At 43.9% G+C, this 25,033-nt stretch overlaps 1 protein-coding gene across 1 annotated transcript in view; it reads right to left on the minus strand.

The window, feature by feature from the left end:
* Nucleotides 1-25,033, minus strand: part of LOC143815210 (serotransferrin-1-like) — a 166,909-nt gene that overhangs the window by 62,947 nt on the left and 78,929 nt on the right. The window contains exons 7-9 of the mRNA XM_077294224.1: nt 21,953-22,110; nt 21,159-21,345; nt 2,035-2,183 (exon numbers count right to left, since the gene is read on the minus strand). Coding sequence (XP_077150339.1) covers nt 2,035-2,183; nt 21,159-21,345; nt 21,953-22,110 — 494 coding nt within the window. The remainder of the gene's footprint in view (nt 1-2,034; nt 2,184-21,158; nt 21,346-21,952; nt 22,111-25,033) is intronic.

Here is a 25,033-nt window from a genome sequence, read left to right on the forward strand (position 1 = left end):
AAAAGAGATGAGAGAATAAGAGAAAATAAGGTTAGAGGGGTCTGGCGGCAACAGCGATATTAGTCAAGATAGAAAAACATGCATGATAGAAAAATATATGCTTGGCCAAATTTGCTTTTTTATTTTTGAATGAATAGTCAATAACTACTAACATAGATGCAGATATTTTCCATTATATTGCGTGTTCACAATATGTGGACATTCTTAAAGAGAACCTGTCACGTTATTGCTATTAACCTGGATATATAGGGTCAATAGTAGTCCATTATACTGTATGGAGGACTATGTGGGGGACCATTATACTGTATGGAGGACTATGTGGATCCGATTATACTGTATGGAGGACTATGTGGGGCTCACTATACTGTATGGAAAGCTATGTGAGGTCCATTATATTGTATGAAGACTATGTGTTGCCATTATTCTCTATGGAGGACTATAATGAGGTCCATTATACTGTATGGAAAGCAATGTGAGGCCCATTATATTATATGGAAGGCAAAGCGGAGTCCATAATACTATTGGATGGCTATCCATTATACTATATGGAAGGATATGTGGGGGACATTTAATATTTAGAGGGCTAAGTGAGGGCAATTCTAATATTCGGAGGGCTATGTGGCTGCCCTTATGCTACAGTATATGTAAAGCTAAGCTATGTAGAATTGTTCTACTTTATGGAGGGATATAAGGGGACTATTATACTGTTTGGAGGACTATATGGGGGCCATTATACTCTTTGTATGTCTATGTGGGGGTCCATTATACTGTTTGCATATCTATAAGACTAGGCATTATATTCTTCGGAGGGCTATGTGGGCGTCATTATACTGTTTGCAGGGCTATGTGTGCGCCATTATACTATTTGCAGAGCAATGTGGAGGCCATTATACTGTATGTGAGCAATTATACAGTATGAATGTTTGTGTTTAAATCTGTGTGGGGGCCATTATGCTGTTTTGAGGGCTAGTGGGGGCCATTATGCTGTGTGGATGGTTTTGTTGGTGCCATCATACTGTGTGGGGGCCATTATGCTGTATGGAGGGCTGTGTGGGGGGGTCACAATTGGGATATCATACTATTTGGGGCCACTCACCATACTTTGCCAGGGGGGAGAGGAATGGTACAGTAAGGCCATCATACTGAGCATGTGTAGGGTACTGTAGAGGAATTAACTGTGGGGTGTCATACTATGTTTGGGGGGGGGGTCACGGTTGTTGGCATTATACTTTATAACGCAATAAAATGGGAATCTAGGGGCTTCAAAGGGAGGAAAATTACTTTGTAAGGGCTGCAAAGTTGTGAGTTATGCTTTTCTATTACCCCATCTAATATTATTTTTATTATTTTGGTGGGGGGTGGTGCCCAAGAAAAACTTCTGCTATGTGCCCCATGATTTCTATGTACGCCACTGCCTGGAGGGTCACTTTGTGTACTTAGTATTGTCACGGGGTCCTTCTCCGATACCACACAATCAACAGAGCAAGAGAATAGTGAACAATTCCAAAAGCTTTATTTAGGCAAAAACACGAAAGGTCCATATATGATCCACCACACAAAGGATAAGATAGTCCAGAAGCAGAATGCAGTTCAGTAACTGGATAAATGTCCAAGGAGATGAGAGTCCAATAATCCAGCAGACAGAGGATAAAAAATGGTCCATATGCTTCCCTTTCTCTCTGACGTGCTGTGTTCACATCATCATTCCACACAAGACTGATCTGTTTCTCACCTCACTGATATTTTTTAAGTCCCCCTCCTCATTCACAGGTCAGGAGAGGGAAGGTTGCAGGGGCTCATTGTTTCAACAAGCTGGGTAAATATGTCATTAGCATATTAGCAAACAGGACTATTCACTGATCCTGTGAGAAGACAATACAGTGCTGTGGGGGCTGATATCAGATGGCAACCACAGCCATTCATTAATTAGAAAATAACTCCTTCTACAAGAGATCACGATGAAAATAAGTAAAATAGAAATATACACAAAAATGATACCCACATAGCATATCACACCAGCACAACCATGTATACCTTAATCATTTCAATACATCCAGATAGAGATGTTGCTTGGACACAAACCAAAGGGTCCGATCTTACGCTAAGTGCCCAGTCTTCACACTTCCTCAGCTCAGCTGAACTAATACAACACCACCGGATAACACTGTGATCCAGAGAGATACCTGACATAGAGATATGTACAGTTATGGTCCTGCATGGAAAGTATTTCCAAAATCCTTTTAAACCAATTTCTTGATTATTTAATGAGGTCTAATTAATACAATGTGCAATTGTGAGAAAAAGTGTATAACCCCTTCCTGATTTCCTATTCTTTTGCATGTTTGTCAGACTTAAATGTTTCAGCTCACCAAACAAATGTAAAAATTTGAGAAAGATAACAGAAGTAATGACAAAACGCGGTTTTTAAATGAAGGTCTTTATTATTAAGGAAAAAAGAAATCCAAACATACAGGGCCCTGTGTGAAAAAGTGATTGCCCCCTAAACCTAATAACTTGTTGGGCCACCTTTAACAGCAATAACTGCAATCATGCGTTTGCAATCACTCGCAATGAGTCTTTTACAATGATCTAGAAGAATTTTGGCCCACTCATATTTGCAGAATTAAGTTAATTCGGCTACATTGAAGGATTTCCGAGCGTGAACCACCTTTTTAATGTCATGCCACAGCATCTCAATCAAATTAAGGTCAGTCAGGACTTTGACTAGGCCACTCCAAAGTCTTAATATTGTTTTTCTTAAGCCATTCAGAGGTGGACTTGCTGGTGTGTTTTGGATCATTGTTCTGCTGCATAACCCAAGTGTGAGCTTGAACAGATTCTCCTTGAAGATTTTTTGGTAGACAGCAGAATTCATGGTGCCATTTACCACAGCAAGTCTTTCAAGTCCTGAAGCAGCAAAACAGCTCCAGACCAGCTATTGGGGTAATTTTGGTTGGCTGGCTACTTCTATGAAGGATCACCACAGTTTGATATTTTTGCCATTTGTGGATAATGACTTTCACTGTGATATGCTGGAGTCCTAAAGCTTTAGAAATGGCTTTATAACCTTTTCGAGACTGATAAATCTTATTCACTTTGTTTCTCATTTGTTCTAGAATTTTTTTAGATTGTGGCACGATGTCTAGCTTTTGAGGTCCTTTGGTCTACTTCACTTTGTCAGGCAGGTCCTATGTAAGTGATTTCTTAACCCCTTTCTGACATTAGACGTACTATCCCGTCGAGGTGGGGTGGGCCCGTATGACCACCGACGGGATAGTACGTCATATGCGATCGGCCGCGCTCACGGGGGGAGCGCGGCCGGGTGTCAGCTGACTATCGCAGCTGACATCCGGCACTATGTGCCAGGAGCGGTCACGGACCGCCCCCGGCACATTAACCCCCGGCACACTGCGATCAAACATGATCGCAGTGTTCCGGCAGTATAGGGAAGCATCGCGCAGGGATGGGGCTCCCTGCGGGCTTCCCTGAGACTCCCGGAGCAACGCGATGTGATCGCGTTACTCCGAGGGTCTCTTACCTCCTCCTCCCTGCAGCAGGCCCAGATCCAAAATGGCAGCGGCATCTGGGTCCTGCAGGGAGGTGGCTTCACAGCGCCTGCTCAGAGCAGGCGCCGGGAAGCCTGGATCTGTGCACGTCAGATCGCCGATCTGACACAGTGCACAGCAAAGTGTCAGATCGGCGATCTTACACTATAACATGATGCCCCCCCTGGGGCAATGTTATAGTGTAAAAAAAAAAATATTCACGTGTAAAAAAAATTCCAAAAAAATTCCAAAAAAAAAAAAATATATTGTTCCTATAAGTACATTTATCTAAATAAAAAAAAAAAACAATAAAAGAACACATATTTAGTATCACCACGTCCGTAAAGACCCGACCTATAAAACTGTCCCACTAGTTAACCCCTTCAGTGAACACCGCAAAAAAAAAAAAGAGGCAAAAAACAACGCTTTATTATCATACCGCCAAACAAAAAGTGGAATAACACATGATCAAAAAGACAGATATAAATAACCATGGTACCACTGAAAACGTCATCTTGTCCCACAAAAAACGAGCCGCCATACAGCATCATCAAAGAAAAAATAAAAAAGTTATAGTCCTCAGAATAAAGCGATGCAAAAATAATTATTTTTTCTATAAAATAGCTTTTATCGTATAAAAGCGCCAAAACATAAAAAAATTATATAAATGAGATATCGCTGTAATCGTACTGACACGAAGAATAAAACTGCTTTATCAATTTTACCAAACGTGGAACGGTATAAACGCCTCCCCCAAAAGAAATTAATGAATAGCTGGTTTTTGGTCATTCTGCCTCACAAAAATCGGAATAAAAAGCGATCAAAAAATGTCTGAAAATGGTACCAATAAAAACAACAACTCGTCCCGCAAAAAACAAGACCTCGCATGACTCTGTGGACCAAAATATGGAAAAATCATAGCTCTCAAAATGTGGTAAGGCAAAAAATATTTTTTGCAATAAAAAGCGTCTTTCAGCGTGTGACGGCTGCCAATCATAAAAACCCGCTAAAAAACCCGCTATTAAAGTAAATCAAGCCCCCCTTCATCACCCCCTTAGTTAGCGAAAAATTAACAAATTTAAAAAATGTATTTATTTCTATTTTCCCATTAGGGCTAGGGTTAGGGTTAGGGCTAGGGCTAGGGATAGGGCTAGGGTTAGGGTTAGGGCAAAAGTTAGGGTTAGGGTTGGGGCTAAAGTTAGGGTTTGGATTACATTTACGGTTGGGAATAGGGTTGGGATTAGGGCTAGGGGTGTGTCAGGGTTAGGGGTGGTTAGGGTTACCGTTGGGATTAGGGTTAGGGATGTGTTTGGATTAGGGTTTCAGTTATAATTGGGGGGTTTCCACTGTTTAGGCACATCAGGGGCTCTCCAAGCACGACATGGCGTCCGATCTCAATTCCAGCCAATTGAGGGTTGAAAAAGTAAAACAGTGTTCCTTCCTTTCCGAGCTCTCCCGTGCGCCCAAACGGTGGTTTACCCCAACATATGGGGTATCAGCGTACTCAGGACACATTGGACAACAACTTTTGGGGTTCAATTTCTCCTATTACCCTTGGGAAAATACAAAACTGGGGGCTAAAAAAAATTTTGGGAAAAAAAAAGATTTTTTATTTTCACGGCTCTGCGTTATAAACTGTAGTGAAACACTTGGGGGTTCAAAGTTCTTACAACACATCTAGATAAGTTCCTTGGGGGGTCTAGTTTCCAATATGGGGTCACTTGTGGGGGGTTTCTACTGTTTAGGTACATTAGGGGCTCTGCAAACGCAATGTGACGCCTCTAGACCAATCCATCTAAGTCTGCATTCCAAATGGCGCTCCTTCCCTTCCGAGCTCTGCCATGCGCTCAAACGGTGGTTCCCCCCACATATGGGGTATCAGCGTACTCAGGACAAATTGGACAACAACTTTTGTGGTCTAATTTCAACTGTTACCCTTGACAAAATACAAAACTGGGGGCTAAAAAATAATTTTTATAGAAAACAAAGGATTTTTTATTTTCACGGCTCTGCATTATAAACTGTAGTGAAACACATGGGGGTTCAAAGCTCTCACAACACATCTAGATGAGTTCCTTAGGGGGTCTACTTTCCAAAATGGTGTCACTTGTGGGGGGTTTCAATGTTTAGGCACATCAGTGGCTCTCCAAACGCAACATGGCGTCCCATCTCAATTCCTGTCAATTTTGCATTGAAAAGTCAAACGGCGCTCCTTCCCTTCCGAGCTCTCCCATGCGCCCAAACAGTGGTTTACCCCCACATATGGGGTAGCAGCATACTCAGGACAAATTGGACAACTTTTGGGGTCCAATTTCTTCTCTTACCCTTGGAAAAATAAAAAATTGGGGGCAAAAATATCATTTTTGTGAAAAAATATGATTTTTTATTTTTGCGGCTCTGAATTATAAACTTCTGTGAATCACTTAATGGGTCAAAGTGCTCACCACACATCTAGATAAGTTCCTTAGGGGGTCTACTTTCCAAAATGGTGTCACTTGTGGGGAGGGTTTCAATGTTTAGGCACATCAGGGGCTCTCCAAACGCAACATGGCGTCCCATCTCAATTCCAGTCAATTTTGCATTGAAAAGTCAAATGGCGCTCCTTCGCTTCCGAGCTCTGCCATGCGCCCAAATTGGAGCTGAAGTAAATTTTGTGTGAAAAAAAAGTTAAATGTTCATTTTTATTTAAACATTCCAAAAATTCCTGTGAAACACCTGAAGGGTTAATAAACTTCTTGAATGTGGTTTTAAGCACCTTGAGGGGTGCAGTTTTTAGAATGGTGTCACACTTGGTTATTTTCTATCATATAGACCCCTCAAAATGACTTCAAATGTGATGTGGTCCCTAAAAAAAAATGGTGTTGTAAAAATGAGAAATTGCTGGTCAACTTTTAGCCCTTATAACTCCCTAACAACAAAAAAATGTGATTCCAAAATTGTGCTGATGTAAAGTAGACATGTGGGAAATGTTACTTATTAAGTATTTTGTGTGACATATCTCTGTGATTTAATTGCATAAAAATTCAAAGTGTGAAAATTGCAAAATTTTCAAAATTTTCGCCAAATTTCCATTTTTTTCACAAATAAACGCAGGTAATATCAAAGAAATTTTACCACTATCATGAAGTACAATATGTCACGAGAAAACATTGTCAGAATCACCGGGATCCGTTGAAGCGTTCCAGAGTTATAACCTCATAAAGGGACAGTGGTCAGAATTGTAAAAATTGGCCCGGTCATTAACGTGCAAAACACTCTTGGGGTTAAAGGGGTTAATTGATAACAGGTGTAGTAGCAATCAGGCCCGGGTGTTGCTAGGAAATTTGAACTCCGCTTCCCAAAAATGTGAAAAATCACAGTTAAATTATGTTTCAAGGGGGAAGGGCAATCAATTTTTCACACTGGGCCCTGTTTAATATTTAAATATGTCTGGTGATTCTGAATCATTTAAGTGTGACAAACATGCAAAAGAATGGGAAATTAAGAAGAGGGCAAACATTTTTTTCACACAACTGTATTTTATTATCACAATGTCTACTTAAATATCTTTATGGTGATAACACTTTTGAGCCACAAACTCACCTGTAACTATCCCAGTGCAGACCATCTGACCCTGGGCAGTGCACACCCAACACAGCCAAGATTACAGAGCTAACTGTTCTGGCCAATTAGGAGATCCAGTTGACCAGACAGAGTAGCAATTCAGCAGATTAAACAGATGATGGGGTCTGCAACCAAACAATGACTTATTTTCCCTGTGTAATATCCTCAAGGTCATTTGTAACATTGCCACCTGTGCCACCTACTGTAATTTTATACAACACTGATGCACTTATGCATCCTGCTTAGGCTCTTTCTTTGATCATTCCCTTGAATTAATTGAGTACCACACAATTACAGTGCCTTGCGAAAGTATTCGGCCCCCTGGAACTTTTCAACCTTTTCCCACATATCATGCTTCAAACATAAAGATACCAAATGTAAATTTTTGCTGAAGAATCAACAACAAGTGGAACACAATTGTGAATTTGAACAAAATTTATTGGTTATTTAAGATTTTTGTGGAAATTCAAAACCTGAAAAGTGGGGCGTGCAATATTATTCGGCCCCTTTACTTTCAGTGCAGCAAACTCACTCCAGAAGTTCATTGAGGATCTCTGAATGATCCAATGTTGTCCTAAATGCCTAATGATGATAAATATAATCCACCTGTGTGTAATCAAGTCTCCGTATAAATGCACCTGCTCTGTGTTAGTCTCGGGGTTCTATTTGAAGCACAGAGAGCATCATGAAGACCAAGGAACACAACAGGCAGTTCCGTGATACTGTTGTGGAGAAGTTTAAAGCTGGATTTGGATACAAAATGATTGCCAAAACTTTAAACATCCCAAGGAGCACTGTGCAAGCGATCATATTGAAATGGAAGGAGTATCATACCACTGCAAATCCACCAAGACCCAGCCGTCCCTCTAAACTTTCATCTCAAACAAGGAGAAGACTGATCAGAGATGCAGCCAAGAGGCCCATGATCACTCTGGATGAACTGCAGAGATCTACAGCTGAGGTGGGACAGTCTGTCCATAGGGCAACAATCAGCCGTACTGCACAAATCTGGCCTTTATGGAAGAGTGGCAAGAAGAAAGCCATTTCTCAAAGATATCCATAAAAAGTGTAATTTAAAGTTTGCAACAAGCCACCTGGGAGGCACACCAAACATGTGGAAGAAGGTGCTCTGGTCAGATGAAACCAAAATCGAACTTTTTGGCAACAATGTCAAATGATATTGTCATGTCGGACGCTGTTCATACCAGGGCGTTCGACAGACAGCGGTAATTCCGCTTTTGTCCACTATGTGCTCAGTGGCGTCGGCTACATTTTATCTAGCTGGTCCGGGGTTAATTTAGCTGGTGCTCGAATTGGAAGCTGGGCCACGCCCACTGCCTTTAAATAGTTCTTCTGAACATTGGGCATCGCCGATTATAGCTTGTGTCTTGTGCTTGGTTATCTCGGTCTGGAGTGGTGAGCTAGGAGTTGGAGTATCGTTGCTGGTGGTGTATTTCCCTTTGTCTTATTTTCTCCTTCCTATATTTGTATTTATTTTGCCCTGTGCACTTATAGTGTATTCCTGAGTGACTGCGGCGTGTTGCATATTTTTCCGTTAGTCTTGTCTGTGCTAACTGTGGGTATTGGTGTATGGTCTCTTCACTGGGTGGTGGGTGGACGTTTACAGCCTAGGGTTGAAACAGGAGACAGGGTGTGGGTGGAGGCCCAGACATGCACACCATCAGTGTAAACTCTGGGAGAGGGTCAGTCAGGGTTTCCCTAGTCTGAGGGAAATTGCAGGGGCCCGGGTCATTAGCTCTTGCATACCTAGGTCTCCCGTGACATTATAATCGGCCAACATTATTTGAATTCCATGGATCCCATGAATTCCATAACCCACCAGTTGGAGGCGCTGTCCCTACAGGTCACTGAGTTGAGGGGGGCAGTGCAGCAACAGGGACTAGCAGTATCTAATGTGCAAGCCGGAGTGACAGGTAGAGTTGCTGAGCCTAAGTTTCCTTTGCCTGAAAAGTTTACTGGGGAACGCAGTAAATTTGTTACTTTTCGTGAAGCTCGCAAACTGTATTTTCGGATGCGTCCGATCTCCTCAGGTAATGAGGCTCAGCGTGTGGGCCTGGTGTTGTCATTATTAAATGGGGACCCCCAAGCATTGGCGTTTTCTGTTATGATCTGGTGACCTTGGAGCCGCATGAAACTTTCTCTGGAGTCGGTGGAACCTGTACTGACCGCAAATCCTGAACTAACACCGCAACTAGAAGTAGCCGTGGGGTGTGCCTAACATACCCTAGACACCTCGACACAGCCGGAGGACTAAATACCCCTATAGATGGAAATAGGAATGCTACCTTGCCTCAGAGCAGACCCCCAAAGGATAGGCAGCCCCCCACGAATAATGACTGTGAGTAGGAGAAGAATAGACACACGCAGGTAGAAAACAGGATTTAGCAAAAGAGGCCACTCTAGCTAAATAGGAAAGGATAGGACAGATTACTAGGCGGTCAGTATTAAACCCCTTCCAAAAATATCCACAGCAGATAATACAAAAAGTTCCACAATCTAACTAAAGACATGGAATGTATATCTGCCACTCCAGAGAATCCAACAAGACTGAGAAAATACTGACACAATCTAAGCTGGACAAGAAAACACAAAGAATAGCACTGAATTGTGAAGCACACAACATGTGTGCCACAGGAAAAAAAACCCAGACACTTATCTTTGCTGATTTGGCAGAAAGGCAGGAGGAACCAGGCAGAGGTCCTACACCTCCCAACAACAATTGACAACTGGCAAGGACTAATGAATCCTGCACGCCTAAATACCCCAGTCAGAACTGCAATCAACAGATACACCTGACCAGGACTGCAACTCAGGGGCAACTGCATTACCACCTACAACCACCGGAGGGAGCCCAAAAGCAGAATTCACAACAGTACCCCCCCCCTTGAGGGAGGGGTCACCGAACCCTCACCAGAGCCCCCAGGCCGATCAGGACGAGCCAGATGAAAAGCATGAACCAAATCAGCAGCATGGACATCAGAAGCAAAAACCCAAGAATTATCCTCCTGGCCATAACCCTTCCATTTGACAAGGTACTGAAGCCTCCGCCTCGAAAAACGAGAATCCAAAATCTTCTCAACCACATACTCCAACTCCCCATCAACCAAAACAGGGGCCGGAGGATCAACAGAGGGAACAACGGGCACCACATATTTCGGCAATAAAGATCTATGGAAGACATTATGGATAGAAAAAGAGGCCGGAAGCGCCAATCGAAAAGACACCGGATTAATAATCTCATAAATCCTATAAGGACCAATAAACCGGTTTAAACTTAGGGGAAGAGACCTTCATAGGAACATGACGGGAAGACAACCAAACCAAATCCCCAACCCGAAGCCGGGAACCAACACACCGACGACGGTTAGCAAAACGTTGAGCCTCCTCCTTAGACAACACCAAATTGTCCACCACATGAGCCCAAATCTGCTGCAACCTGTCAACCACAGAATCCACACCAGGACAGTCAGAAGGCTCAACCTGCCCAGAAGAAAAACGAGGATGAAAACCAAAATTACAAAAAAAAGGCGAAACCAAAGTAGCCGAACTAGCCCGATTATTAAGGGCAAACTCGGCCAATGGCAAAAAGGCCACCCAATCATCCTGATCGGCAGACACAAAGCATCTCAAATAAGTCTCCAAAGTCTGATTAGTTCGCTCGGTCTGGCCATTTGTCTGAGGATGAAATGCAGAAGAAAAAAACAAATCAATGCCCAGCCTAGCACAAAAGGCCCGCCAAAACCTAGAAACAAACTGGGAACCTCTGTCGGACACAATATTCTCCGGAATACCATGCAAGCGAACCACATGCTGAAAAAACAATGGAACCAACTCTGAAGAGGAAGGCAATTTAGGCAAAGGCACCAAATGAACCATCTTAGAAAACCGGTCACAAACAACCCAGATAACCGACATCCTCTAGGAAACCGGAAGATCAGAAATAAAATCCATAGAAATATGCGTCCAGGGCCTCTCAGGGACCGGCAATGGCAAAAGTAACCCACTAGCACGGGAACAACAAGGCTTGGCCCACGCACAAGTCCCACAGGACTGCACAAAAGAACGCACATCACGTGACAACGAAGGCCACCAAAAGGACCTACCAACCAAATCTCTGGTACCAAAAATACCAGGATGACCAGCCAACACAGAACAGTGAACCTCAGAAATCACTCTACTAGTCCATCTGTCAGGAACAAACAGTTTCCCCACTGGACAGCGGTCAGGTTTGTCAGCCTGAAATTCCTGAAGAACCCGCCGCAAATCAGGGGAAATGGCAAAAAGGACCACCCCTTCTTTTAGAATGCCGACCGGTTCAAGGACCTCAGGAGAATCAGGCAAAAAACTCCTAGAAAGGGCATCAGCCTTAATATTCTTAGAACCCGGAAGATACGAAACCATGAAATCAAAACGGGAAAAAAAACAAGGGCCATCGAGCCTGTCTAGGACTCAGCCGTTTGGCAGACTCGAGGTAAATCAAATTCTTATGATCGGTCAGGACCACAATACGGTGCTTAGCTCCCTCAAGCCAATGTCGCCACTCCTCAAACGCCCACTTCATAGCCAACAACTCCCGATTGCCGACATCATAATTGCGTTCAGCAGGCGAAAACTTGCGGGAGAAGAAGGCACACGGTTTCATCAAAGAACCAACAGAATCCCTCTGAGACAAAACGGCCCCTGCCCCAATCTCAGAAGCATCAATCTCAACCTGAAACAGAAGAGAAACATCTGGTTGGCGCAACACCGGAGCAGAAGTATATCGGCGTTTAAGCTCCTGAAAGGCAGAGACAGCCGCAGAGGGCCAATTCGTCACATCAGCGCCTTTCTTCATCAAATCAGTTAAGGGTTTAACCACGCTGGAGAATTTAGCAATGAAACGGCAATAAAAATTTGCAAAACTCAAAAATTTCTGAAGGCTCTTCACGGATGTGGGTTGAATCCAATCATGAATGGCCTGAACCTTAACCGGATCCATCTCCATAGATGAGGGAGAAAAAATAAAGCCCAAAAAAGAAACCTTCTGCACCCCAAAGAGACGCTTAGACCCCTTCACAAACAAAGCATTGTCACAAAGGATCTGAAATACCATCCTGACCTGTTTCACATGAGACTTCCAATCATAGGAAAAAATCAAAATATCGTCCAAATATACAATCAAGAATTTATCAATATAAGTCTGGAAGATATCATGCATGAAGGATTGAAAAACAGATGGAGCGTTAGTGAGCCCGAATGGCATCACAAGGTATTCAAAATGGCCTTTGGGCTGTTATGATCCTGGTGGCAAGGATCGCAAACTGACCTGCTAAGTAACAGAAATCCTTAGGACAAGCTCTGGGGATGTGGGAGCTATACTGACCGCAACCCTGATTCTATCAATACACACTATAGGCAGCCGTGGAGCGTTACCTAAAATCCTAGACGCCTCGTCACAGCCTGAGAAACTAGCTACCCCTAGAGAGAAAGCAAGCCTCACTTGCCTCAGAGAAATCACCCCAAAGTTTTAGACAGCCCCCCACAAATAATAACGGTGAGTTAAGGGGAAAACACAAACGTAGAAATGAAAACAGGTTTTTTAGCAAATGAGGCCCGCTAACACTAAATAGACAGAAGACAGCAAGGGATCTGTGCGGTCAGTATAAAATGCTATAAAAAATAATCCACGCAGAGATTACAAGAACCCCCACACCGACTCACGATGTGAGGGGCGCAACTCTGCACCCCAGAACTTCCAGCAAGCGAGAATATTACATATAAGCAAGCTGGACAGAACTCCTCATATACAGAGAAACATTTTCAAGGAAATAATGAGCAAACATGAACTAGCAAGACTTAGCTTCTCAGGAGGAGACAGGTCACAAGGAAAGTCCAGAGAGATCAGAACCAGTACTGAATACAACGACAGCAGGCAAAAAGTGATGGTCCAGGTGGAGTTAAATAGAGGCCAGACTAGCAGAAAACGAGGCAGCTGGATTCCAGCTACAGACCCGCAGTAAGCACTAAAGGCCACCAGAGGGAGCCCAAGAACAGAACTCACACAATACCACTCATGACCACAGGAGGGAGCCCGAGAACGGAATTCACAACATCGGGCGTATTAAACGCAGTTTTCCATTCATCACCCTGTTTAATACGAACAAGATTATATGCCCCCCGAAGGTCAATCTTCGTAAACCAACTAGCCCCCTTAATCCTAGCAAACAAATCGGAAAGCAAAGGTAAAGGGTATTGAAACTTGACCGTGATCTTATTCAAGAGGCGATAATCAATACAAGGTCTCAAGGAGCCATCCTTCTTAGCAACAAAAAAAAACCTGCTCCCAACGGTGAAGAAGATGGCCGAATATGCCATTTCTCCAAAGACTCCTTAACATAACTCCGCATGGCGGTATGTTCAGGCACAGATAGGTTGAAAAGTCGGCCCTTAGGAAACCTACTGCCTGGAATCAAGTCAATCGCACAATCACAGTCCCTGTGCGGTGGAAGGGAACTGGACTTGGGCTCATCGAATACATCCTGAAAATCAGACAAAAACTCTGGAATTTCAGAAGAGGAAGAAGAGGAGATTGACATCAAAGGAACATCATTATGAACCCCCTGACAACCCCAACTAGTCACAGACATAGATTTCCAATCCAACACAGGATTATGTACCTGCAATCACGCGAAACCCAGCACGATAACATCATGCAAATTATGCAACACCACAAATCGACAATCTTCCTGATGGGCTGGCGCCATGTGCATGGTCACCTGTGTCCAAAACTGGGACTTATTTTTAGCCAAAGGTGTAGCATCAATCCCCCTTAAAGGAATAGGGTTCTGCAAAGGCTGCACGGGAAAACCACAACGCCTGGCAAACTCAAAATCCATTAAGTTCAAGGCGGCGCCTGAATCCACAAACGCCATGACAGAAAATGATGACAATGAGCAGATCAAGGACACCGATAACAGAAATTTAGGTTGTACAGTACTGATAGTAAATGAACTAGCGATCCTTTTTGTCCACTTAGGGCAGACTGAAATGACATGAGAAGCGTCGCCACAATGACTTTGCTCTAAGGACGACGCCACAGCGCGCACAGTTTGACGCTCCCGCAAGCGCCGATCAATCTGAATGGCCAGAGACATAGAATCACTCAGACCGGAAGGCGTGGGAAACCCCACCATAACATCTTTAACGGATTCAGAAAGACCCTTTCTGAAAATTGCCGCCAAAGCCTCATCATTCCATTTAGTCAACACAGACCATTTTCTAAATTTCTGACAAAACAATTCTGCCGCCTCTTGACCCTGAGACAGGGCCAAGGTTTTCTCCGCTTGATCCGCAAAATTCGGTTCATCATATAATAATCCTAAAGCCTGAAAAAAAGGAATCTACATTAAGCAAGGCCGGATTCCCAGATTCCAGGGAAAATGCCCAATCCTGTGGATCGCCACGCAGCAGGGAGATGACAATTTTAACCTGCTGAATGGAATCACCGGAGGATCACGGTCTCAGAGCAAAAAACAGTTTACAATTATTTTTAAAACCCCAAAATTTGGACCTATCACCAAAAAACAAATCAGGAGTAGGAATTTTTGGCTCTAAAGCAGGAGTCTGAACAATATAATCAGAAATACCCTGTACCCTAGCAGCAAGCTGGTCTACACGAGAAGCTAATTCCTGAACATCCATGCTGGCACAAGACTCCTCAGCCACCCACAAATAAAGAGGGAAAAAAAGACAAAACAGACTGCAGAAAAAAAAATGGCTCAACACCTTTCTTCCCTTCTTCTGAGATGCATTTAACTCATTATGGGCCAGTTGTACTGTTATGATCTGGTGACCTTGGAGCCGCATGAAACTTTCTCTGGAGTCAGTGGAACCTGTACTGACCGCAAATCCTGAACTAACACCGCAACTAGAAGTAGCCGTGGGGTGTGCCTAACATACCCTAGACACCTCGACACAGCCGGAGGACTAAATACCCCTATAGATGGAAATAGGAATGCTACCTTGCCTCAGAGCAGACCACCAAAGGATAGGCAGCCCCCCACGAATAATGACTGTGAGTAGGAGAAGAATAGACACACGCAGGTAGAAAACAGGATTTAGCAAAAGAGGCCACTCTAGCTAAATAGGAAAGGATAGGACAGATTACTAGGCGGTCAGTATTAAAACCCTTCCAAAAATATCCACAGCAGATAATACAAAAAGTTCCACAATCTAACTAAAGACATGGAATGTATATCTGCCACTCCAGAGAATCCAACAAGACTGAGAAAATACTGACACAATCTAAGCTGGACAAGAAAACACAAAGAATAGCACTGAATTGTGAAGCACACAACATGTGTGCCACAGGAAAAAAAAACAGACACTTATCTTTGCTGATTTGGCAGAAAGGCAGGAGGAACCAGGCAGAGGTCCTACACCTCCCAACAACAATTGACAACTGGCAAGGACTAAAGAATCCTGCACGCCTAAATACCCCAGTCAGAACTGCAATCAACAGATACACCTGACCAGGACTGCAACTCAGGGGCAACTGCATTACCACCTACAACCACCGGAGGGAGCCCAAAAGCAGAATTCACAACAGTTTTCTTTGCCATCTGATTCTGCTGCATTTAACTCTGTGGAGAGTTTTTTTTCTGTTCTTGGACACATTTACGATGATCCTGACAGAATGGCTCTAGCAGAATCTAAGATACGCACTATTCGCCAGGGGGAGCGTGTTGCAGAGGATTACTGTTCTGAATTTCGCCGCTGGGCGGTCGACACTCAGTGGAATGATCCTGCGCTGCGGTGTCAGTTTATTCATGGGGTTTCTGGAAGGGTTCAAAAAGCCCTCCTGATGTACGAGACTCCTGCTTCACTAGATTCCGCTATGAGTCTTGTTGTCCGCATTGATCGCCGTTTGCATCAGGGGGAGCATGAGACGCCGCCTGTGGGAGAAAGTTTAGGTTCACGTGAAGTTGCTGCAGGTGAGCCCACGGAACCTATGCAAATCGCAGGGGTGTCACATGTTAAGCATCGAGCCCCTGTGCTCAGGAAGCAGGAAGCCTGTTTTTACTGCGGTAAAACTGGTAATTTTGTTAATATTTGTCCTCTGCTGTCAAAGAAAAACGCAACGGCGGAAAACTTCTAAGCTCAGAGGGTGTGGAGGAGTCCAATCTGAGCTTATGTATATCCTCCATGGTGGTTTCTCAATGCATGCTCCCTGCCAAAGTTATTGTCGCTGGCAGAGAGCTGCCAATCACGGTTTTTGTGGATAGTGGTTCTGCCACAAATCTCATTGATGAGGAGTTTGCGCGCACAGCCGGTTTTAGGGTCGAAAAACTGCCTCATCCTATCTGCGTGGTCACCATCAATGCTGCTCCTCTCCCACAGGGGGAGATTACTGAGTTTGTGGCTGAGGTGAAACTCCACATTGGGGTTCTTCATTTCGAGCAGGTTACATGTAAAGTGCTCAAGAGCCTTCCAGCACAATTGGTTCTGGGTTTTCCATGGTTGTCTATGCACAACCCGGTTATTGACTGGAAAACTCAGGACATAATTCAGTGGAGCGAATTCTGCCAGGAGAATTGCTTGGCCACATGTGTTTCTGCTGTGACTTCAAGCATTCCTGAGTCACTTCTGGATTTTGTGGATGTGTTCTCTGAGAAGGGTTGTTCAGAGTTGCCACCACATCGCCCCTATGACTGCACTATCAGGTTTAAATCAGGGGCCAAATTGCCTAAAGCAAGGATGTTTAACATCTCCGGTCCGGAGAGACAAGCGCTAAAGGATTACATTGCTGAAAGTTTGAGCAAAGGGCACATCAGGCCTTCATCCTCGCCAGTGGCAGCAGGGTTCTTCTTCGTTAAGAAGAAAGATGTCGGACTACGCCCGTGTCTGGATTTCAGGGAGTTAAACCAGATTACGGTTCGTGATCCATACCCTATGCCATTGATACCGGATTTGTTCAACCAGGTGGCAGGTGCTAAGTGGTTTACCAAGCTTGACCTCAGGGGGGCATACAACCTCATAAGAGTCTGTCAAGGTGATGAGTGGAACACGGCTTTTAATACCCCTGAGGGTCATTTTGAAAATTTGGTGATGCCATTTGGGTTGACAAACGCACCTGCAGTGTTTCAACATTTCATTAATGATGTGTTCTCGCATGTTTTGGGGAAATTCGTTATTGTGTACCTAGATGACATTCTCATATATTCTTGCGACCGTGATACTCATTTAGATCATGTCAGGCAGGTGTTACAGCTTCTCAGAGAGAATAAGCTATATGCAAAACTTGAGAAATGTGTTTTTTCAGTTCAGGAGTTGCCTTTCTTGGGTTATATTGTGTCTGCTTCTGGTTTCAAAATGGACGCCGCTAAGGTGCAAGCAGTGTAGCATTGGGAACGGCCTGATAACCTAAAAGCTCTTCAGCGGTTCCTTGGGTTTTCTAACTACTATAGGAAGTTTATCAAAGATTTTTCTATCATTGCTAAACCGCTAACTGACATGACTAAAAAGGGTACCAATTTCTCCGTTTGGCCTGAGGCTGCTGTGCGCACATTTGAATTTCTTAAAAACAGTTTAGTTTCGACCCCCATTCTTGTGCAGCCAGACGTATCGAAACCTTTTGTTGTGGAAGTCGATGCGTCGGAGGTTGGTGTGGGGGCGGTGCTGTCACAAGGCTCATCCTTGAGCGGTTTGCGACCATGCGCATATTTTTCCAAGAAACTGTCGCCCGCCGAACGTAACTACGATATCAGCAACAGGGAGTTGTTGGCAACCAAATTGGCCTTTGAGGAATGGTGACACTTCTTGGAGGGGTCGGTTCATCAGGTTACTGTTATTACCGACCATAAGAATTTGCTTTACTTGGAGTCTGCCAAGCGTCTGTCTCCCAGGCAGGCTCGCTGGGCATTGTTTTTCATGCGGTTCAACTTTGTTGTCACTTACAGACCTGAGTCTAAAAACACTAAGGCGGATGCTCTGTCCAGGTTTTTTCCGGGGGGAGAACCCCGGGAAGATCCAGTACCCATCCTCCAAAAGGGTGTTGTGGTTTCGGCTCTCACTACCGAGGTTGAGGCTGAGATTGCCGAGGCCCAGGAGGAGGTACCATCTGAGCTTCCCATCAACAAAACGTTTGTACCACTTCATCTCCGCTTAAAGGTTTTGGCGGAGCATCATGATCCTGTCCTGGCTGGCCACCCAGGGGTTAGGGGTACCACGTGCGCTAGGACTAAGACGCCCCGCTCCCGTCCTGTTGCACACTACTTCCTCTCGAGGTACCTAGTAAGCCATGGACGGAAATCTCCATGGATTTTATCACTGACTTGCCCTCCTCAGCTGGGAACACGGTCATCTTGGTGATTGTTGATCGGTTCTCAAAAATGTCACACTTTGTGTCTTTGCCTTCGTTGCCTAACGCTAAGACTCTGGCTCATGTATTTGTGCAGGAGGTGGTCAGACTTCATGGGGTTCCGTCTGACATAGTTTCTGATAGGGGGTCTCAGTTTGTGGCAAAATTTTGGAAAGCATTTTGCTCACGGCTGGGGATCAAGTTGTCTCATTCTTCGGCGTTTCATCCTCAGTCAAATGGTCAGACCGAGCGTATGAACCAAAATTTGGAACAGTACTTACGCTGCTTTGTTTCGGATAACCAGGAGGAGTGGTCGACGTTCCTTCCTTTGGCTGAGTTTGCCATCAATAATCACCGCCAGGAGTCGTCTGGGGAGTCTCTGTTTTTTTGTGTTTACGGGCTACATCCTCAATTTTGTACTTTGAGTCAGGGGGGCTCTTCCGGCGTCCCGGAGGAAGACCAGTTAGGAGCACAATTATCATCAGTCTGGAGGAGAGTTAAACAGCGCCTGTTGAGTGTGGGTGCTAGGTACAAACGTGTGGCTGACAGTAGGTGTGTGCCAGGTCCGGACCTGAGTGTGGATGACTGGGTGTGGTTATCCACAAAAAAACATATGACTCAAAATACCATCCCTTAAATTGGGTTCAAGGTTTATTGGTCCATTTAGGGTAGCCGCCGTCATTAACCCAGTAGCGTACCGGTTGGAGCTTCCTACGGTGTATAAGATACACAAGGTGTTCCACAGATCGTTGCTAAAAAAGGTGGTGGGTCTTGTGGACGCGACACTAATGCCTTCTCCAGTCTTGGTGGATGGTAATTTGGAATTCGAAGTCTCCAAGGTGGTTGACTCTCGTGTAGTGCGCCGCACTTTACAGTACTTGGTACACTGGCGTGGTTATGGGCCTGAGGAAAGGTCCTGGGTACCAGCCTCGGATGTTAATGCGGATCGGCTGGTCAGTATGTTTCACCGCCGTCATCCGGACAAGCCGGGTCCTATAAGCCGTGAGGGCCCTGGGGTCCCTCGTAGAAGGCGGGGTACTGTCATGTCGGACGCTGTTCATACCAGGGCGTTCGACAGACAGCGGTAATTCCGCTTTTGTCCACTATGTGCTCAGTGGCGTCGGCTAGATTTTATCTAGCTGGTCCCGGGGTTAATTTAGCTGGTGCTCGGATTGGAAGCTGGGCCACGCCCACTGCCTTTAAATAGTTCTTCTGAACATTGGGCGTCGCCGATTATAGCTTCTGTCTTGTGCTTGGTTATCTCGGTCTGGAGTGGTGAGCTAGGAGTTGGCGTATCGTTGCTGGTGGTGTATTTCCCTTTGTCTTATTTTCTCCTTCCTATATTTGTATTTATTTTGCCCTGTGCACTTATATTGTATTCCTGAGTGACTGCGGCGTGTTGCATATTTTTCCGTTATCCTTGTCTGTGCTAACTGTGGGTATTGGTGTATGGTCTCTTCACTGGGTGGTGGGTGGAGGTTTCAGCCTAGGGTTGAAACAGGAGACAGGGTGAGGGTGGAGGCCCAGACATGCACACCATCAGTGTAAACTCTGGGAGAGGGTCAGTCAGGGTTTCCCTAGTCTGAGGGAAATCGCAGGGGCCTGGGTCATTAGCTCTTGCATAGCTAGGTCTCCCGTGACAAATATGTTTGGCGTTAAGGCAACACAGCTCATCACCCTGAACACACCATCCCCACTGTCAAACATGGTGGTGGCAGCATCATGGTTTGGGCCTGCTTTTCTTCAGCAGGGACAGGGAAGATGGCTAAAATTGATGGGAAGATGGATGGAGCCAAATACAGGACCATTCTTGAAGAAAACCTGTTGGAGTCTGCAAAAGACCTGAGACTGGGACGGAGATTTGTCTTCCAACAAGACAATGATTCCAAACATAAAGCAAAATCTACAATGGAATGGTTCACAAATAAACGTATCCAGGTGTTAGAATGGCCAAGTCAAAGTCCAGACCTCAATCCAATCGAGAATCTGTGGACAGAGCCGAAAACTGCTGTTCACAAACGATCTCCATTAAACCTCACTGAGCTCGAGCTGTTTGCCAAGTAAGAATGGACAAGATTTTCAGTCTCTCAATGTAAAAAACTGATAGAGACATACCCCAAGTGACTTGCAGCTGTAATCGCAGCAGAAGGTGGCGCAACAAAGTATTAAGTTAAAGGAGCCGAATAATATTGCACGCCCCACTTTTCAGTTTTTGAATTTCCACAAAAATTTAAAATAACCAATAAATTTTGTTCAACTTTACAATTGTGTTCCATTTGTTGATTCTTCACCAAAAATGTACATTTGGTATCTTTATGTTTTAAAGCATGATATGTGGGAAAAGGATGAAAAGTTCCAGGCGGCCGAATACTTTCGCAAGTCACTGTAGCTTTAGAATTTGATTTCTTACAAGCACAATTTTTTTTATACATGATCAGTCAATTTCCAATTACCGGTACATTAAACCAAATGCAGCTATCCTCACAAGCCTTGTCATTGTGTGGATGTAAACTACAATAGATACACAAATTAGATATACCTTTTGGTTTGGCATATCTAACTATTAGCAAATCTAAAGCTATTTTTACTTTTACAGTAACTGAAAAGGTGAAGGTTACTGCATTAGTGGGCACTTGTCCCTTAAATCTTACCTTCATGTCCCAGTTCCTTAAGGAGTGCCACATAATCAAGGCCCAATATGTCTGTCATATCTGCATCATCTGTTAAAACTTGAAGCCTTTGTGTTGTGTCATGAAATAGAAGATTTTGCCCCCCAAAGCTTTCTGATGTAAAGAGAGACAAACGGCTCTTGTGTTTCCCACTTTTACCAAAAAAATTCTGTGTGAAGAAAACAAATTTGGTTAGCACACTTAAATTGATAATTCTAGAAATATTTTTATTTGCTTTTGTGTATGTAAAGGCCAAATATATACTGCAGCTATGTCTGGAGATGCATACGATCAGTGATTTTGAAAGTTTGAGACCCGAGTGAACTAGCTTCAATAAACTTGTGAACTGGAGGCCATTGCCCATGAGGAATGCATTGGCTAAGATTCCTTAAGAACTTTGCTAGAAGCTGGTGTCTAGATATGCATCACGTTTGCCACAGGTCGTAACAGCCAAAGGTGGTCTACTAATTACTGAGGATGTTTGTCATAGGAAAGTTATTATTACACTATGTCCCGGAACACAGCGAAATACTTCCGGGACATAGTGCGCCGGCGCATGCGCACTAATGCTTTTCGGCTTTGCCCGCAGATTGCCTTGCGCAGGTGTGTACTACGGAGGACAGAGAATGAACTTCAATCCAATACTGCGGCCAGCATGCAGCCAGCGGGTAAGGAAAGGGTGAATCAAACACTCGAAAACCCCACCCATATGACCGAAAACCGGTCCCGCCAAATTCAGGTGACAGGTTCCCTTTAAACACATGGTGGATGTTTACCTGGATCACAGTAAGAAATCTCTTAGTTATTCTTTTCATGTGACCTCTGGTGACAATTGCTTTGCCAGGGCCCTGACCCAAATTGCAGTTCCTATAGGATTTTAGACTAGCAGTGGATCCATCTGGACATAAGAGTACAAACTGATCGATTTCTGCATCTGAACGAAAAAATGTAAAAAGAAAAATGTTGAGATTACCATATGTGATAGATCATGGAAAGATATATTTATTTTTTATATATCGGTATCACATCTCACATTTTATTGGTGTTTTACTGGTGTTCCATGTTTATTATTAACATAAACATATAAGTGACAACTACTATATACAGTGGCATGTAAAAGTTTGGGCACCCATGGTCAAAATTATTGTTATTGTGAAATTAAGTTAAAGATGACACATTTCTTTTGTATATTAGGCAAAAAATATATATATTGTCATCTTTTACATTTTAAAAATAAAAAAAAGGAAAATGAGTTTGGGCACCCTGCATGGTTAGTACCTAGTAGCACCCCTTTTGAAAGTATCACATCTTGTAATTGCTTTTTGTAGCCAGACAAGAGTCTTTCAATTCTTGTTTGAGGGATTTTCATCCATTCTTCCTTGGAAAATGATTTCAGTTTTGTGAGATTCCTGGGTTGCCTTGAATGCACTGCTATTTTAAGGTCTAGCCACAGATCTTCAATGATATTCAGATCAGGGGACTGTGAGGGCCATTGTATAACCTTCAGCTTGCGCCTTTTGAGGTAGTCTGTTGTGGATTTTGACGTGTGTTTAGGATCATTATGCATTTATAGAAGCCATCCTCTTTTCAACTTCAGTTTTTTTACAGATGGTGTTATGTTTGCATCAATAATTTGTTAAAATTTAATTGAATCCATTCTTTCCTCTACCTGTGAAATGTTCACCGTGCCATTGACTGCAACACAACCCCAAAGCATGATTGATCCACCCCCATGCCTAATGGTTGGCAAGATATTCTTTTCCTGAAATTCTGTGCCCTTTTTCTCCACACATACCTTTGATCATTGTGGTCAAAGAGTTCTATTTTAACCTCATCGGTCCACAGGACTTGTTTCCAAAATGAATCAGGCTTCTTTAGGTGTTCTATTGCATATGTCTGATGCTGAATTTTATGGTGAGAACGCAGGAGAGGTTTTCACCTAATGACTCTTCCATGAAGGCCATATTTGTTTAGGTGTCTATGAACAGTAGAACAATGTACCACAACTCCTCCAGAGTCTACTAAATCTTTCTGAATGGCTTTTGTAGTCAAGCAGGGATTCCAATTTGTCTATCTAGCAAATCTATGAGCAGCTCTCACTGAAATATTTCTTGGTCTTCCAGACCTTATCTTGACCTTCACTGTTCCTTTTAATTGCCATTTGTTAATTAGGTTTCAAACTGAGGAAAGGGCAACTTGAAAATGCTTTGCTATCTACTTATAGCCTTTTCCTGTTAGGCAACTGCCGGAAGAACCCATGGCTGCTGTTTTTGGTACAAGATTAGAGGAGGCTGGGTTTTATAAAGCTGGGAAATTTGCACTACCTGGTCTATCCTAATGATGATAGTGAACAAGCCGTAACCCTAACAGGCTAATGAAGGTCTGAAGGTATCTGAGCACACAAATTTCCAACGGTGCCCAAACTTTTGCATATGCCCATTTTCCTTTTTGTAATTTTTAAAATGTATATACCGTATTTTCTGGTGTATAAGATGACTGGGCGTATAAGACGACCCCCAACTTTTCCATATAAAATATGTAATTTGGGATATGCCCGCCGTATAAGACGGGGGTCATCTTATACGCCCAGTCATCTTATACGGCGTGTGGTTCCCAGGGTCTGGAGGAGAGGAAACTCTTCTTCAGGCCCTGGGACCATATTCATGTAAAAAATAAAGAATAAAAATAAAAAATATGGATATACTCACCCCTCCGACGAACGCTGGCTGTCACCGCTGCAAGCGTCTGCCTCCGTTCCTAAGAATGCAGTGTGTAGGACCTGCAATGACGTCGCGGCTTGTGATTGGTCGCGTGAGCGGTCACATGAGCGGTCACGCGACCAATCACAAGCCGCGACGTCATGGAAGGTCCTTCACTCTGCATTCTTAGGAACGGAGGCAGACGCTTGCAGCGGTGACAGCCAGGGGCTGTCCGAGGGTGAGTATATCCATATTTTTTATTTTTATTCTTTATTTTTTACATGAATATGGATCCCAGGGCCTGAAGGAGAGTTTCCTCTCCTTCAGACCCTGGGAACATCCAGGATCGCTCCCTGCACACGCCGTACCCAGCGTATAAGACGACCCCCGACTTTTGGGACAATTTTTAGGGGTTAAAAAGTCATCTTATACGCCGGAAAATACGGTATATTTTTTTTTCTAAAATACAGAGGAAATATGTCATCTTTAATTTTAGACCTTTTAGAGATAATTTCATCTTCAACTTGCTTATCTGTTCAAAATGAGAGTAATTTGGGGATACCCAAACTTTTACATGCCACTGTAAGTAGTACTCATCTGTCCTGGCTCCAGTGCCAGGCTTTGCTTTCTCCTTCTCCCTCTGTGCTAGTGCACGTTGGGTTACTATGGTAACTCGGCACACACCTCTGATGTCATCTTCCAAAGCCTTTTAATGCTGGCTCATGTAGCTGCATACCATTTAAGTATTCAGGTAGCAATTTCACGCTGCTAGCACAATTTTTCCAGGAGTTCAGCTACACTCATCATTTGCATTTGATTCTGCTATAACCAGATGCTCTGCTGCTCCTGATTATCATCCACAGGTGAAGCTCTGCTACTACAAGGCACCTGATTGTCTATTCAGCTCTTCTGTTCCTTATTGCTATCGACATTCCCAGCTTTGCTACTAAAGGTGCCTGATTTTTCATTCAGCTCTGCTGTTCCTGAGTGGTACCCACTCATCCAGCTTTCCTACAACATGGTGCCTGATTGCCTACTCGGCTCTGCTGAATCATAGAGCTGTCCGCACAACTTTGCTGCATCAAGGTATCTGCCTGCTTACTAGTCTTTGCTGATACAAGGTGCTACTCACACATTCAAATCTGCTGCATTATGGTA

Source organism: Ranitomeya variabilis, chromosome 1 (genome assembly GCF_051348905.1).
Source record: "Ranitomeya variabilis isolate aRanVar5 chromosome 1, aRanVar5.hap1, whole genome shotgun sequence".
NCBI classification, from domain to species: Eukaryota; Metazoa; Chordata; class Amphibia; order Anura; family Dendrobatidae; genus Ranitomeya; species Ranitomeya variabilis.